Genomic DNA, 15,352 nt, shown 5'->3' with positions numbered 1-15,352 from the left:
TTGCCTCCCCATTTCCTCCCTCCCTCCCTCCCTTTCTTTTTCCCTTTCTCTTCTTTCTACCTCCTTCTCCAGATCCGTATTAGTAATACTGTTCCCAGCCCCGTGCTGGCCGCGGTGTGTCCACACCAGGACGGCCTGTGCGGCCTTACGGGGAAGTGGAGCGGGAGGGAGGGACAGCTCCCTGCACTACAGCCCGTTGTTGCCACGCGGTGCGCCAGGAGGGACCGTTCAGGGGCGTGAGCCAGGGTAACAGGGAACAGGGCAGCTCTTCTCTGTGTGGCGGGGCAGGGCAGGGAGGCAGATTGTCAGAGGACAAGGCCATAAGGGTTCCTCCCACCCAGGGGCGGAGTTCATGTCTTCAGCGCTGGAATCTGAACTTGGCCGCGTGACTGGCTTCGGCCAATGGACTTGAGCAAAAGAGACACCAGCAGGGGCGTCAGCAGCACTGTGCATTGAGGCTGCCCGCTCTGTGGCCCTGGCAACCTGAGACCATGATGTGATGAGCCCAAGCTAGTCTCCTGCAGGGTCATATGGAACAGGACCCAGGTGTCCCACCAACAGGGCGCCAAGTGGCACACACCAGAGGCCATCCTCAAGTCTCCGGCCAGCCACGGCGCCAGCTAACTGCAGACACGTGAGCGCGCCCGGGCGAGACCAGCCCAGGACCCGCCCAAATCAGCAGCCACAGAGTCACGGGCTAACCAGCGGCTGGTGCTCTGAGTCACTACATTGGGTTGTTTGTTACACAGCCACGACTGACTGATACAACAAAGGAAGGTCTGCGCTCGATCTGAACAACCGGCAGGAGGTAAGCAGGGAAGACTGAGGACGCATGCAGAGTTGCAGGGGGCGCAAAGGCTGTGTGCGAAAGCCGTGTGACGGGAGGCGGCGTGGCGCTTTTCCGTTCGAACGCTGTACGTGAGGCTCAGATTGGTGAACTGTAACATCGTGAATGAACACTTGTGTAACCAGACCCACAGCAGAGACAGATCATGACCAGCATCACAGGGGACCCTCAGGTCTCTCCCCACCCTCACCTCCCCCCAGGGCTGACCCTGCCCTGAATTCCATCCCCACAGAGAAGTGCCTTTGACTTCTTAGTTTGGGACTCCATAGGTTTTAGCTTTTTACCGGCAGAATCCTGGGGCTGGCTCTCTCCTGTGTCTCGTTTCTTTATTCCACATTATGGCTTTGAGATGCATCTGTGTGGCTCTTCCATTCTCATTGATAAATTCCATCACTGACCCGTTCTTCACCTGATGGATTTGGGTGTTTTGGCCATTAAGGATAATACTGCTAAAAAAAAAAAAAAAAAAAAAGAAGAATAATACTGCTGCCCCGCCGGCCTGGCTCAGTGGTTGAGCATTGACTTATGAACAGGAGGTCATGGTTCAATTCCTGGTCAGGGCACATGCCTGGGTTGCGCCCTTGATCCCCAGTGTGGGGCGTGCAGGAGGCAGCCGATCCATGATTCTCTCTCATCATTGATGTTTCCATCTCTTTCTCCCTCTCCCTTCCTCTCCGAAATCAATATTTTTTTAAAAAGAATAACGCTGCCCAGAATACTCGAACACACCACTTGAGGAATTACAGAGGGTGTCCCCCAAAAATTGTATACATGTTTTAATAGCTGATAGCTCAGTTTTGAAAATGAAATATATTCTAAGGAACTGCCTTTATAACTATTCAAAGTGTGTGTGTACATTTGGGGGGGACACCCTACAAATTTCACAGACTAGCAGTGAAATCGCTGGGCTGTGGGGTTTGCGTCTGAAGAACTGAAGGGAACAGGGTCTGGAATGGGGGCGAGTGAGGAGGGGAAGTGAGCTCTGTGGGGGCCTGGGAGGAGGCTGGCCCCTGGCGAGTGCTGTGGGAAGCCAGGGAGTGGCAGGCTCCCTCCCCCTGTGGGCTGCGTGGGGCACAGGTGGGGTGTGAGGCAGGACACTCAGAGCAGCAGGGAAGCGGGCGGGTGGGTGGAGGTGGTGGTGGCCTGGACCCCGGGCCAGCGGAGATGGAGACAGGGGTGGCGTCTGGTCATCCCGCTCTGCAAACGCAACTTCGTGCCTCAAATAGCACACCTTTTCTCCCACGGTTTTGGGGTGGATTGGGCTCTGCCGGGCGGTTCTCACTTGGGGTCTCCTACAGCTACCATCAGAGGGTCGCTGGGGCCGGAGTCATTCAAGTTCAACTGGACGGAAGATGAGCTCTTGTTCAAGGTGGCTTGCCTGGTGCCTGGGCTGGGCTGGGCTGGGCTGGGCTCTCTCTCTCTCTACCCGCGCCCCTCCCCCATGACCAGCTTGGGTTCCTTCACGGCATGGCCACTCAGATGACAGGGCCCGTGGCTATCCCCAGAGCAGGCGTTCGAAGAGGCCGCAAGGGCTCTCGTGACCCAGCCTCAGAGCTCTCAGAACTCCGCTTCCACCACATTCTCTGGGTCAAGCAAGCCATGAAGTCCAGCCTCGGTTCACGGGAAGGGGGTCAGCCTCGACTCTTCACGTGAGGGCTGACGATGGCTTCGGTGGGCACTGACTCCCCAGGATGGATTTGGAGACCAGATAAAAGTGACAGGACCTGCTGTCGGCTTGGAACCTATGTGTTTAGAATCCATTTGAACAGCACAAACATACACACATACACACACACATACATACATACATGCATACACACATACGTTTCCAGCAGAGCCACGCCCAGGGTTCTTCACAGAGATCTCTGACCCATCTGAGAACTCGGGGTCAGAGGTGGACACCCGCCCAGCACTGCACACAGACCTGAGAACCTCCCGGGGGAGGGAAAGGAGAGAGGCTTTCCTGCCGGACCCGAGGGCACACGGGCCCCTGTGGTCAACTGGCTGCTCTTATTCCGCAGGAGTCTGTCTCCCGCATGGCCTGCTCCACGCAGCAACCTGGGCCAGTGCCAAAAGGCCAATGCCTCGTGCAGGAAAGACCAGACTTTGTTTCTGCACCATGTCCTCCTCTGCTCACCTGTGACCCCGTGGCCTCAGGCCTCAGGGATGTTACTGAACTCTTTGTCCTTAGTTTCCTCGGAAGTGAGATCGGGATGATAATAGAACCGCCTTCAAAGGGCTGCTGATGAGATTAGATGAGATGATGCAAAGCCCTGGACGCCACCCTCAGCACAGAGTGAGCTCTCGGGAATGCTGCCTGCACAGCAGACCTCCATCCACCCTGATCTGCTGAGCTTGACTTGCCTGTGCAGGGAACGTCAGCCCGGGGGCTGTCCCCGGGGTTTATTTGATCTTTCTTCTTTTTTTTTTTTTTAATTCACCAAGCTGTGGCTTTCCAAACACCCTTCCTGGGATTATAGCAGCAAAGCTTACTTTTGATTCCAAAATGTTTTTAAAAATTATATACACTGAGTGGCCAGATTATTATGATCTCTGAATGCATAATAATCTGGCCACTCAGTGTATATCCTATATAACCCTATATAATAAAAGGCTAATATGCAAATTGTCCCCTCGACTAGGAGTTCGACCAGCAGGCAGGCCGGCCAACTGCCCATGTCCCCTCCCCCTGGCCAGGCTGGCCAGACCCCACCCAAGCACAAATTCATGCACTGGGCCTCTAATATATATATACTGAGTGGCCAGATTATTATGCGTTCAGAGATCATAATAATCTGACCACTCAGTGTATAGATATACTATATTTCCGCAGTGCGGCCGCAAACACATCAGGCCGCTGTTTCCTCTCCCTCGGCTGCATCTGGTCTCCCCCCACATCTCCACGTGGTCAGTCTCTCACTTTGTGGGGAAAAAAATCTCTTACCACTTGTGTTACTGCGAAGTGTACACTTCTTAGCTAGTGTTCTAATACCAGCAGAAAAGCAAGCGAGTTAGCAGGGCTGTCTCCAGGGGAGCTGCCTCTGACTAGCGGAACCTGGAAGAAACGGAGGGTTTTATTTATGGAAATGGGGCACCCGGAGCTGTCTACTTTGGAGAGCAGGAGCTTTTCAAACCACCCACCGACACCCCCACACCCCAGAGGACACATGCATATTTCACATGACAGGTCATCTCCCCAATCCAGGGCGTAGTTTTCCTTCTGAGTGGGGTTCGTTTATGCCATCCCAATGATCCGCATCTTCCCGGAGAATCTTCCAGAAGTATTTCTTCTCTACATGCAGATCTCTGATCTCACAGCATCCTGACAGGCAGGGATTCTGGGCCTCATTTCACAGAGGAAAGCACAGCGGCCCAGAGAGGTTAAGAACCTGCGTAAGGCCACACAGCTCCGACCTCCACCGTCTGCGCACTGTCCAGGACACCACGTTCTCCTGCCTTTTGCTGGAGCCTGGAGTCCTTCTGCTTGAGCCTGTCCCTCTGACACCAGCCTTTGCATCACGTCCTGCAGGATCCCTGGAGACAGGTAGCAATCAAAGGGGAGGATTTACGAGGAAAAACCCATCAGCGGAGGGGCAGACCTGGCGTTCCTAAGGCACGGAAGAGACCCAGACTGGCTAGTGGAGCCTGGGGGCTCAAAGAGCTTTTAGGATCACTGCTTGGTGACGCATATCATTTATTCATACATGTAACTAACATGTACTGAACACTTACTATGTGTCCAGCATGGTCCTGGGCTCTGGGGAGACAAAGCTGACTTAGGCAGCCCTGCTTGCCAGGCATTCTGTCTCCGTCTCCGCTGGCCTGGGGTCCGGGCCGCCACCACCAGAAACATGCGCAAAACTGGACGCAGAAGCAGAGGGACCGGGGCTGCACCGCGCCGTGGCCGGCCACCGGGTACTGCCAGTTCCACGGCCTGCACGACCGGAGAATCCGTGTCCGTGACTTCCGCTCTGGTGTAGGCCACCACCAGCTCACACCCGTGTCCTGAGCCCAGCAAGGCCCCCCGAGCTCTGCCTACACCTCTGGCCCTCCTCTGCGCTACCACTGAAGGGACAGTCAGACCCATTCCATCTTCCAAGGCTCCTTCCTCTCTGTCCTCACAACGAAGCCCAAACGCCTGAGCCGAGGCCCCGCCCTGCAGGCCGGGTCTGGGTCTTGCCCACCGTTGGGTCCTCGCAAGGGCCAGGCCATGGGCGGCCATTCAACCAATGTTTGTTAAGTGACTATACGAGCCAGGGTGGGGGTGGGTCTCTACCCTACAGTGGGGCCTTGTGACATCATAATGCAGACCCCCGCCCAGGAGAGAGCATCTTGGTCTATTTACAGGATAACCTTGTAACTGGGGTTAATGGGAAATTCCTATCAGTGTTTCGATGCAGATGACAGCTGTGATTTTAATGGAGCTAAGACTTTAAAAAATGCTATATACACATGACCGTAGGCAGGAATGGCTGGCACCAAACTGGTGCGCTAGTCTTGTCTACAGCGTAAGGCCAGCCGTACTGGGACTGCAATGGCAGGGCAGTAAGACTGCAGGCCCGAGTCTGGTTGGGCCAACTCTGTGATCTTGAGCAGTTTTCTCAGCAGCCTTAAGCTCCATCTAAAAATGACCCCCGCTGCCCGGCCGGCGTGGCTCAGGGGTTGAGCATCGACCTAGGAACCAGGAGGTCACAGTCCGATTCTGGTCAAGGGCACATGCCCGGGTTGTGGGCTTGATCCCCAGGGTGGGGCATGCAGGAGGCAGCCGATCCATGATTCTCTCATTGATGTTTCTGTCTCTCTGTCCCTCTCCCTTCCTCTCTGAAATCAATAAAAATATATTTAAAAAAAAAAACACTTAAAAATGATCCCTGCCCAGTGGGCCTAACGCGGCTGTGAAGCCCAGCGGAGCCCTGGCTGAGGACGGGCTGTCCGAACCCGGAAGGGCTGGGCACACGGAGGAGAAGGCCGCGGCGCAGGCCAGAGCGGGCGGCGCCCTCTGCGGGGAGCCCTGCACGCCCCTCTCCTGGCAGTGGCTGGCGCATACACTGGGCTTGTCTTTGTTGTCCTTACTCTGCCGGGGTGAGAGGCAAACCGTCCGCCGGGCATCTGGGCCTCAGTGCCCGGTCCCCGCCGACAGAGGCAGGAAGGACAGGGCCGCCGCCCAGGAACTCCTTCCACGGGGAGCGAAGTTGGACTCGATGATCCTGAGGTGCAGACCCGGCCTCCTCCGTGAGTCTCGTCCTCTCCCTTGGCAGGGCTCCGTTTCAAACAAAGACCAGGATTCTAGCAGAATTGGGCAACCTCAAGAAAACCCGCTTCTGGAAACTCCCGGAAGCCAAGCCTCAGACAGAGAGCTTGTTCTTCCCCCAAATGAAAGGGCCAAGAAAACGAGCACTGCCCGTGCATGCCAGAGGGCGCGTACCGACCCGGGACCGCACGCCCCTGCCCCAGCGGGAACGCAGGCCCCGGCGGCTGCGCCGCCCCGGGAGGCAGCAGCACCGCCTGGCACCTGCCTGGCGCCCGCAGCGTGCGCATTGCCCGGCGCCAATATGGGAGCGTGTTCGTGATCGCCCCTCAGCCGTTTCCTCGGGCCCGGGCCACGGGGCCGACTGTGTGCTGTGTGGTCCCTGCGTTCCGCGTTCAGGCCGATCATAAGAGGCACCCTCACCCGCTCGCTCAGTATGGAGACGCGCTCTGCCAGGCTGTGTGCTGAGCGTGCGGACGGAGAGATGAACCACACACAGCCCCTGTTCTCAGTTTCTGGGGGACCACCCCGGAAACACGAGGACCACGCAACCTAGACACAGGAGCGTGGGGTTCGTGGCTATGAGGAGACTGTACCCAACACCATGGGTTGGAGAAGGTTCTCTTGAGGTGGACTCGATGGCGCAGGCGGCCCTGTTTCCATTGACCCCTGACCCCGGCTGTCTCAGTGGTGGCTCCCTTCATCCCTCTGTTCAGCCCCAAGGCCAGGCCTCAGAGACCTCTGCTGCCCCCGTCCCCACCCTGGTGATGTCCCCCAGTTGGTTTTCTCCTTTCTGGGACTACTTGCCACTGTAATGATCTCGTGTCCGTGTTTACTGGCTGTCCATCCCCTCCTCCCCCCCTCCCCCCCCAGCAATCTACCTGAGGTGAAGGTCAAGAGCGGGGAGCAGGGGAGGGAAGGGCATTTTAAAGGGAACAGAGTGAGCGGAGGCCCGGAAGTGTTGGGCGTGGCCAGGACTTCCAGCATTTCACCAGCACTGGATCCAAAAGTGTAAACAGCATTGATGGGCAAGGTGGTGGCACAGAGACCAATGAGGGAGGCCGAGCTCAGAGACACTGAGGGAGAGGGGTGATGTGGACACGTCAGAGCCATGGATAGGAAGTACCTTTCAGAGGCCAGCCTGACGTTCAGTGCTGGCTCAGGCTCCTAGTCCACGTTAGAAACCACCTAACATTCCCTTGGTAGTTTTTCCTTTTCCTGCTGTAGGACTCGGTCTCTGCTGCTGATCTAACGTCTGGGCCACAGCGGGTGCTCAGTCTGTGTGGCCAGGCTCCTCCCCGCCTAAGCCATGCTCCCCAGAGACGCGGTGGTGAATCCCTTCATAGGAACAGGCATCCTTGTGTCGTGAAAAACGGCCCAACCCTGCAGGACCATCCGCCCTGCGCTGTTCAGAGCCTCTGTCCCGAGACCTGCCTCTGGGTGGAAGGGGACGCTGACGCTCCTCAGCTCTTTGCTTTGGAAGGAAACGTATTTTCAGCCCGACTTCACCCCATGGCAATTACGGGAAATAAAGTGTAAAGAACAAGAGACGACCGGCAGATGGGGCAAAATCAGGTGCCGCCAGATACCGGCGCCCTGCCCTCCAGGACAGACGAGCAGACCCTGCTCCTTGGAGTGTGAAGTGACCGTGCGCTTTCCAATCAAGTCGGGGAGAAGCCAGCTCCCGCCTCAAGCCCGGGAGCATGTGCCCAGGCACCCGTGAGGCCCTTGGCACCCATGAGCCCAGACACCCATGTGTCTCCCTGGCACCCATGAGCCCCCCTGGCACCGTGGGGCCTCCTGGCCTGCACACGAAGACCGCGGGGCAGGCTGGTGACGCCTGGAAAGGCCCGAGAGCTTAAGAAGAACGTGCTGGTGTTCGGTCTGATGGTAAAGATTTGCTCCCGGTGGGCCCTGTGGCCACGGAGCGCAAACGGAGAGAAAAAGCCACCCAAGCTCTGCCTCTTGCCATTCCCCGCCTCCCTCCCGGGAGCCGACTCCCCACCAGTGTCAGCTCCGGGGCGCCTGTCCCGGCTGTGCCCTGGTACCTAGAAGAGCGAAGCGCACAGGGAGCCAAGGCCCTGTTTCCACTGACCCCTGACCCCTGACCCGGCTGTCTCAGTGGTCAGCCCCAAGGCCGGTCCTCGGAGACCTCTCCTGACCCCTGACCCCATCCCAGTGACCACCCCGGCTGATTTTCTCCTTTCTGGAACCTCCTGCCACTGTAATGATCGTGTGTCCTTGTTTGCTGTCTGTCCATCCCCTCGCTCCCAGCAATCTGCCTGCGGGGAGAAGGGCCCAGGTGGGCTCCCAGCGGGGCTCCGTGCGGCTGTCAGTGAGGGAGGAGGCCATGGGTCCCTGCTGCCCGCGTTTCAGTGGAATAAACACAGCGATGAGGAACACGGCCCAGGTTTAATGCTCAGTGAAGCCTGGCCGTCCTCCCCGCCCCCGCGGGAATATCCCATTTATAAGCCACTGTGAGTGCGTGTGTGCGCATGCCCGGGACAGGGTCCCAGCCCTCGTGCCCCCAACTCATTCCCGGCCCTGGGCCAATTCCAGACAGCGGCCTTTCCGCCTGTCACCCAATAAAGAACTGAGTCTGTTGTGAGCCCCAAACAAGATCAGATCCTGGGACTCTCAGCGTTAAAGACACAGGGACAGGAGGGCAAGGCCCAGCACTCACCTTCCCTAAAGCCCCAGAGCGGGTGGCGTGGGGGTGCAGCGCCCCAGGACTGCCCGAGGCACCCCAGCAGCCCAGCCTTCCCTGCTTCTCCCTCCTCCCAGACCCCAGCGAGGCCGTGCCTGGACTGGATGCCCCAGAAAGGTTCCCCAAATCCAAACTGTTTGCCCTGCTCCCCGCACCGCCCGATTGGGAGATAGAGGAGGGCCCCCCCAACTCCATTTCCACACTCTTCACCCCTCCCCAGGCCCGGGCCCTCCCCAGGCGCCCCGCCCCTCACCTCCCCGCAGGAGGCTGCCCCTCCGGACCGGACCGCCGGGCAGGCCCTGCCTGGAGGGCGTGTAGGAGGGGTCAGCCGCGGGACAGGGCGCCGGGGTGGCGCTGGGGGCAGAACCAGGCCCCGGGGCCCGCGGGCTCAGCGCGCACCCCGCGGTTGCGTCACGCGGCCCACCGCCCCCTGAGATCACAATCTAGGGGCCGGGACCCCGCGCCTCCTCACCGCCCGTCTGCAAGCAAACAATCCACCCGACAAACACCGGGGGCGAGGACACCGGCCCGGCCCGGCCTCCACCTCCGCTCCTCCCAGCGCCCCCCGGGGCCCCCGCCCCCACATGGGGGAGTGAGTGCGAGCCAGGGCGCCCGCACCCGCCGCCCCGCGCCCGCCAGCCGCCCGCCCGCGGCGGGGGCGGCCCGAACGCGCCCGCCCCGCCCGCGCCCCGCCCGCGCCCGCCGCTCCTCGGCTCCGCGGCGCCCTCGCCGGGTGCGTGCCGCTCGCGCGCCCGCCCGCCCGGCTCCCCGCGCCCGCCGCCCGCGCCCCCCGGCGCCCGGCCCGCCGCCCGCGCTTCATGGCTGCTCAGGAGTGGGACTGGTTCCAACGCGAGGGGCTCATCGGGCAGATCAGCGACATCCGCGTCCAGAACCTGCAAGGTAAGCGCAGCCCCGCAAAGGGCGCCGGACGGGGTCGCTGGGGGCCGCTCCCGCCCCGCCGCCGCCACCGCGACCCGCCGCCCCTGCCGGTCCGCACCCCGTGCCTCCCTGGCTGGGAGGGAGAGGGCTGGAAGCGCCGCCCCCAAACCCCAGCATCGCCGGCCCCGGGGGTGGGGCGGCACACGTGCGTGTGTTTGGGGGGGGGGTCCCCTTTATTTCTGCGGGGCGTCACGAGTCCCCTCCAGCCACAGCGGAGAGTTTGGAGAAGTTTGTCCCGGGCGCTGGGGGCGGCGGCCCAGGTCCGGAGGGGAGGAGAGAGCGTGCGCCCTCGTGTGAACTCCCTCCCGCCCGAGTGCCCCTGGGGCCGGGGAGGGGCTGGGGAGCGGGGGGCCAGGGGCTGATCTGCGGGTTCGGAGAGCACCCGCCCCCGCCGGTCACCCTGGGCCGGGAGGTGCCCCTCCCCTGGCCCCGCGCTCAGCTCGGGAGGGGCGAGAGGCCCCGCCCACTGGGGGCCGGACCCGCGTCCGCCTGGAAAGGGGGTGAAGGGAGACCCAGGTGGCCGCGCCTCTGACGCGGGCTGGGGTGGCCGCCGCCACGGTGAGGCTGCTCTAACCGAGGAGTGTGTTCACGGTGGACACAGCACAGAACAGTTCCAGGGAAAGAGTCACCGCGTTCGCCTCCTGACCACCCGCTCCAACATCCAACAAAGCTGCTTTGCCTGGAGGTGTATTTCCTCTCTCTCTCTCTGGTTCGTGTGTGAACTTCGCAGAACTGGACAGAGTTCCACTTCCGGCCTCTCTTGGCGCACATGGACCTGGGCATGTGGACCTGGGCAGAGGGAGGTGCTTTAGCCGCTTCCCCTGCGGACTTGGGGTTTCAGGGATTCCAAGGCTGGGGGTGGCCCAGGGGGAGTGGGGAGGCGGGTACTGAGAGGTTTGGGGGGCGGCCTTTGCCCCTGCCCCCAGCAGGTGGCATGACTTTATGGCTTGGGGGCGGGGCAGGGAGCCCCAGCTGGGGGTGGCTGGGCAGTCAAGTTTAAACATTACACCCGGTGGAATGTTTCCGGGACCCACGTGGGCCAGCTCCACCCCCAGGTTGGGCAAGGACAGCAGCAGGCAGAGGTGACCTGGAGCGGGAGGGAGCCGGCCAGTGGGAAGGATTTGCTCTGAGCTCCCGGATCCCTTCTGGCTGTGATGTGTGTTGTAAAAGGAGGATTGCGCTGGAGATGCTGAAAATGAGTCCTTTTGATAATGAGCCGCTTGCCTGGATCCTGTTGCCCCAGAGCCGACATCCTATTCAGGGGGCTGGCGTTGTTACCTGCTGAGATGGCAGCTGGTTTGGGCTGTCAGGGTGTGTGTGAGTGTGGGTGGGTGTTTAATAAGCACCTTCTGGTCAGTCCTTGGTGCAGCTTCCTGCATTCCTCCGGGATCAGCTCCCAGGGTGAAGGGATGTTCAGCAATGTGAGCAGTCAGGTGCACCTGGAACTGTGGGAGAAGGCTTCGTCAAATGGGGATAATTTGATATGGGTCCTGAAGGTTGGGTAGGAGTGCACTGAGTGGGCTCCTGTCTCTCAGTTCCCAGTGAACTGTCCTCACTTTTAGCCAATGCCAGTTACAATTTGAGCATCCAAACCTTTGCCATTAAAAAAACAATAAACTTTAAACTTATGTATATATTTCATATGCATCTTATACATGACCAGTGTCCCCATGCACATTGAAATTAGAATAAATATTTTAATATCGCTATTCACCCTTTCTCTATAATAGAAGTGTCAACCAAATTCACAATCGACAATGACATATTGAAATGTGTGCGATTGGCGCCAGCGAGAGCTTTATATGTATCACACATGTGTGAGTCAACTTAGCCTTTTATAGATATAGATACACTTGCTTAATTAGACCTGCTTTCTGATGTAGCTATACTTTTTCCAGCCCAGTGAAGCACCCCAACTTCTCTCTCAGGTAATTGTCAGCAACACAGCAGTAAATATCAACACGAAGCAGATTATTATTGTAGATCACGCAGGGAGAACAAAGGGCAAAATATTTAACGGCAGCAGTGTCTGACTATATTCTACGCAGTGAGAAAACCTGAAGTCATTTTCAAGGTCCACCATTTCTTACTTTTTTTCAGTCGGGCCAAGTTTCTAAATTTTCTGAATCTCCAGTTTTCTGGCTGATGAAAAGAAAATAGGATTCTACCGAGTCTCCTTTCTACCTACTCCAGGAATCAAATGAGATGAGGCACGGGAACACGCTTCACAAACATTTGGTTAAACTGTAAAATGTTTGCACCTGGCTGTAAAACAAGTCGGGTTCCTGGGCTGAAGAAACTTCAAGGAGGCTAGTCGCTAGGGAGAGGAAGCTGGGCGTTGCTATGTGACATCATTACCTGGTGCCCACAGCGACCATTTCTGAGCTGGGCTGTGGGCCACATTTTGCACCATGGGGTCTCGGCAGCTGCGATTTGGTGGGGTGTCGCTCTGGGGTGGTGGCGGGGCCTGTGTCCCACTTGGGGGAAGCCGAGTATTGGTTTGTCCACGCCAGGTCCGTGGTGCCGTTTATTTTAAAATGGCCAGTGCACGTCATGGCAGCTCCTGCGTCGAGCGTCTGCCCCCTGGTGATCAGTGCGCATCATAGCAACTGGTCAGAGGGAAAGACAGACACTTAGCCTTTTATCTATATAGATTACATACATTTATATAAAACACATTAATCTTAAGTAGGGGTCCTCAAACTACAGCCCACGGGCCACATGCGGCCCGCCGAGGACATTTATCCGGCCCGCAGGGTGTTTTTGCCGCCGCTGCCTGTCCTGATGCAGCCGACTTAGCAGTGTGCATAGGAATTTGTTCATAGTTTTTTTTAAACTATAGTCCGGCCCTCCAACGGTCTGAGGGACAGTGAACTGGCCCCCTGTTTAAAAAGTTTGGGGACCCCGATCTTAAGGATGATCCCAACAAATTTTTACATATGGATACACCACCACCCAGATCAAGATGCAGGAGCGTTCCACCATCCTGGGTGGGTGCCTCCTCGCCCTCCCCGGTCAGTAACAATCCCAAACGCACACAAGGCAGCATTGCCCTGGTCTTCATTATTATGTTTTGCCTCTGGAACTTCCTGTTACATTGAACCGGACAGTGCGTACTCTTTGGAGCTGGCCTTTCTATTCCCCGTCATGTTGGAGCGATGGGTCCGCTTGCTTGCTTGTTTTGGGAGGGGAATTGTGGAACTGCTTTACTGAGGTGCGATGTACGTATCACAACATTCACCTGTTTTAAGTTTACGTTCCAGTAATTTTTAGCGAATCCACAGCGTTGTGCGAACATCACGGCACTCCAGCTTGGGAACATTTTCATTCCCGCTGGTGCCCAGCATACGCGTCAGTCCCGCTCCCAGCCCTGGGAGGCAGTGCGCAGGGCCGGCTGTGGCTGAGGACCGGTCCACCGTGTGCACAGCCATCGGTGAGGGACATCTGGGTTGCTGGCAGTTCGGGCTACTGTGGGGGACAGAAGCTGTCAGTCCCGGGCACCCAGCTTTGCTGCTCTGCCCAGCACCCCTGAGAAGGGGCTGGGAGAGGGGCTGGCAGCAGGGATCTGTCTCCTCTCTGTCTCCATTTTCCCCTGGGCCTCCCTGTCTCTTGATTGGATGTAAACAGACGTGTTCTCTCCTTATCTCTGTGGTACTCAGGAAGTCCCCACCAAAGGGCCACGCCCAGAAGGCACCCACGCCATGCTAGAGCGTCTGCCCAAACCAGCTGGTGGCTGTCAGCAGGCCTGGATGGTCCGGTGATCAGCCCTGCGGGCGGTGGGCGCGGCCGGACTCACCTGCGCGCTGTGGGTGGGAGCCCGCCCGGGAGCCCGGGTCCAGGCAGAAGGGCTGTCTGTCTTGTAAGCTGTGTGTTCCTTGGAGCGCCGGTGGTCGCAGTTGTCATGGTGATGGGAGGGTGGGCACAGAGGGCGTTCCCGAGCCTGTAATCATAGGCCTCCGTGCGCAGGTGGTAGCTGCTGTCCTGGTCAGGCCGTCTGCTTCTTTCCGGAAAGCTTGACTCGCCCGTCCTGGGACCAGGTGCTGCCAGGGGCAGGCATGGGGACCCTGCATTTCAGGAAAAATGGTTCGGGAACATACGGGCATCTTCACCTCTTTCTCTCTCTTTTTAAAAAATATATATTTTTATTGATTTCAGAGAGGGGGAGAGAGAGAAACATCAATGATGAGAGAGAATCACGGATCGGCTGCCTCCTGCACGCCCCCTGCAGGTGACTGAGACCACAACCCAGACATGTGCCCTGACTGGGAATCAGACCGGGACCTCCTGGTTCACAGGTGGACACTCAACCGCGGAGCCACTCCGATGGGCTGCCTCTTCCTCTAGAGCTGTATGTTTCACTGACGTGAGGCATGCTGACCTCTGCTTAATTGCTCATCTGGATTGTTTCCTACGGCCCTGAACTGTGCCATTCTGCCATGCACGTGGTACGATTGTGGCATCGCCAGACCTCCCCCGGGGGGAGGGGGCGGAAGGAAGGCCTCTGGCTGCCTTTGAGTCAGGTGAGCCGGGCGGAGAGATGGCCTCCCCGGGGGCGGGTCACGCCCTGGCGCTCGGACTCATGGGCAGATGCAGCCTCCCTGTGCTGTGTCCCCAGGGCGGCTCATCGAAGGGTGGGCAGGAAGGCTCTCTTCCTCCGGGAGGAAGCGGGGGTGGGGGTGGGGTGGGGGGGTGGGGGGGTGGCCCACGTGGCTGACCTTCCATTAAGGAGAAAACGGAATTGCAGGGTGTGGGCAGCCTCCACCTGGTGGCCCCCCTGCCCTGGAGCCACGTGGGGTGGGATGGCGGCTCCCCCCTGCCCTGGAGCCACGTGGGGTGGGATGGCGGCCCACCCCCTGCCCTGGAGCCACGTGGGGTGGGAAGGCGGCTCCCCCCCTGCCCTGGAGCCACGTGGGGTGGGAAGGCGGCTCCCCCCCTGCCCTGGAGCCACGTGGGGTGGGATGGCGGCCCCTGCCCTGGAGCCACGTGGGGTGGGATGGCGGCCCCTGCCCTGGAGCCACGTGGGGTGGGATGGCGGCCCCTGCCCTGGAGCCACATGGGGTGGGATGGCGGCCACCCCCTGCCCTGGAGCCACGTGGGGTGGGATGGCGGCCACTCCCTGCCCTGGAGCCACGTGGGGTGGGAAGGCGGCTCCCCTCCTGCCCTGGAGCCATGTGGGGTGGGATGGCGGCCCCTTCCCTGGAGCCACGTGGGGTGGGATGGCGGCCCCTGCCCTGGAGCCACGTGGGGTGGGATGGCGGCCACCCCCTGCCCTGGAGCCACGTGGGGTGGGATGGCGGCCACCCCCTGCCCTGGAGCCACGTGGGGTGGGAAGGCGGCTCCCCCCCTGCCCTGGAGCCACGTGGGGTGGGATGGCGGCTCCCCCCCTGCCCTGGAGCCACGTGGGGTGGGATGGCGGCCACCCCCTGCCCTGGAGCCACGTGGGGTGGGATGGCGGCCACAGGCGGTCGGTTACCGGGCTGCGCTGTAGGCGGCGAGGCAGCGCCTTCCTGATGACGAGGCGCTCCGGCTTCCCCTCTCCCTCCGTGACCGGGCTTGGGGTCCAGCTGAATGCACCCCTAGTTCTGGGGTCAGCGGGTGGTGTCCGGTCGGG

The 15,352-nt window shown here is 59.5% G+C and overlaps 1 protein-coding gene and 1 long non-coding RNA gene across 3 annotated transcripts in view; one reads left to right on the top strand and one right to left on the bottom strand.

Moving 5' to 3' along the window:
- Positions 1 to 3,901: 3,901 nt before the first annotated feature.
- Positions 3,902 to 4,947, bottom strand: LOC114229022 (uncharacterized). The gene is made up of 2 exons (XR_003615118.2): positions 4,580 to 4,947; positions 3,902 to 4,381 (listed from the first exon to the last, which is right to left on the bottom strand). It is a non-coding gene; the product is annotated as an uncharacterized LOC114229022 (long non-coding RNA).
- A 4,636-nt stretch (positions 4,948 to 9,583) lies between these two features.
- Positions 9,584 to 15,352, top strand: part of CLMN (calmin) — an 87,970-nt gene continuing 82,201 nt past the window's right edge. For both annotated transcript variants that reach the window (XM_054715740.1, XM_054715739.1), the window contains exon 1: positions 9,584 to 9,702. In XM_054715740.1, coding sequence (XP_054571715.1) covers positions 9,621 to 9,702 — 82 coding nt within the window. In that variant the 5' untranslated portion in view covers positions 9,584 to 9,620. The remainder of the gene's footprint in view (positions 9,703 to 15,352) is intronic.

Source organism: Eptesicus fuscus, chromosome 5 (assembly GCF_027574615.1).
Source record: "Eptesicus fuscus isolate TK198812 chromosome 5, DD_ASM_mEF_20220401, whole genome shotgun sequence".
Classification (NCBI taxonomy): Eukaryota; Metazoa; Chordata; class Mammalia; order Chiroptera; family Vespertilionidae; genus Eptesicus; species Eptesicus fuscus.
This window is presented reverse-complemented; position numbering and strand designations above follow the sequence as displayed.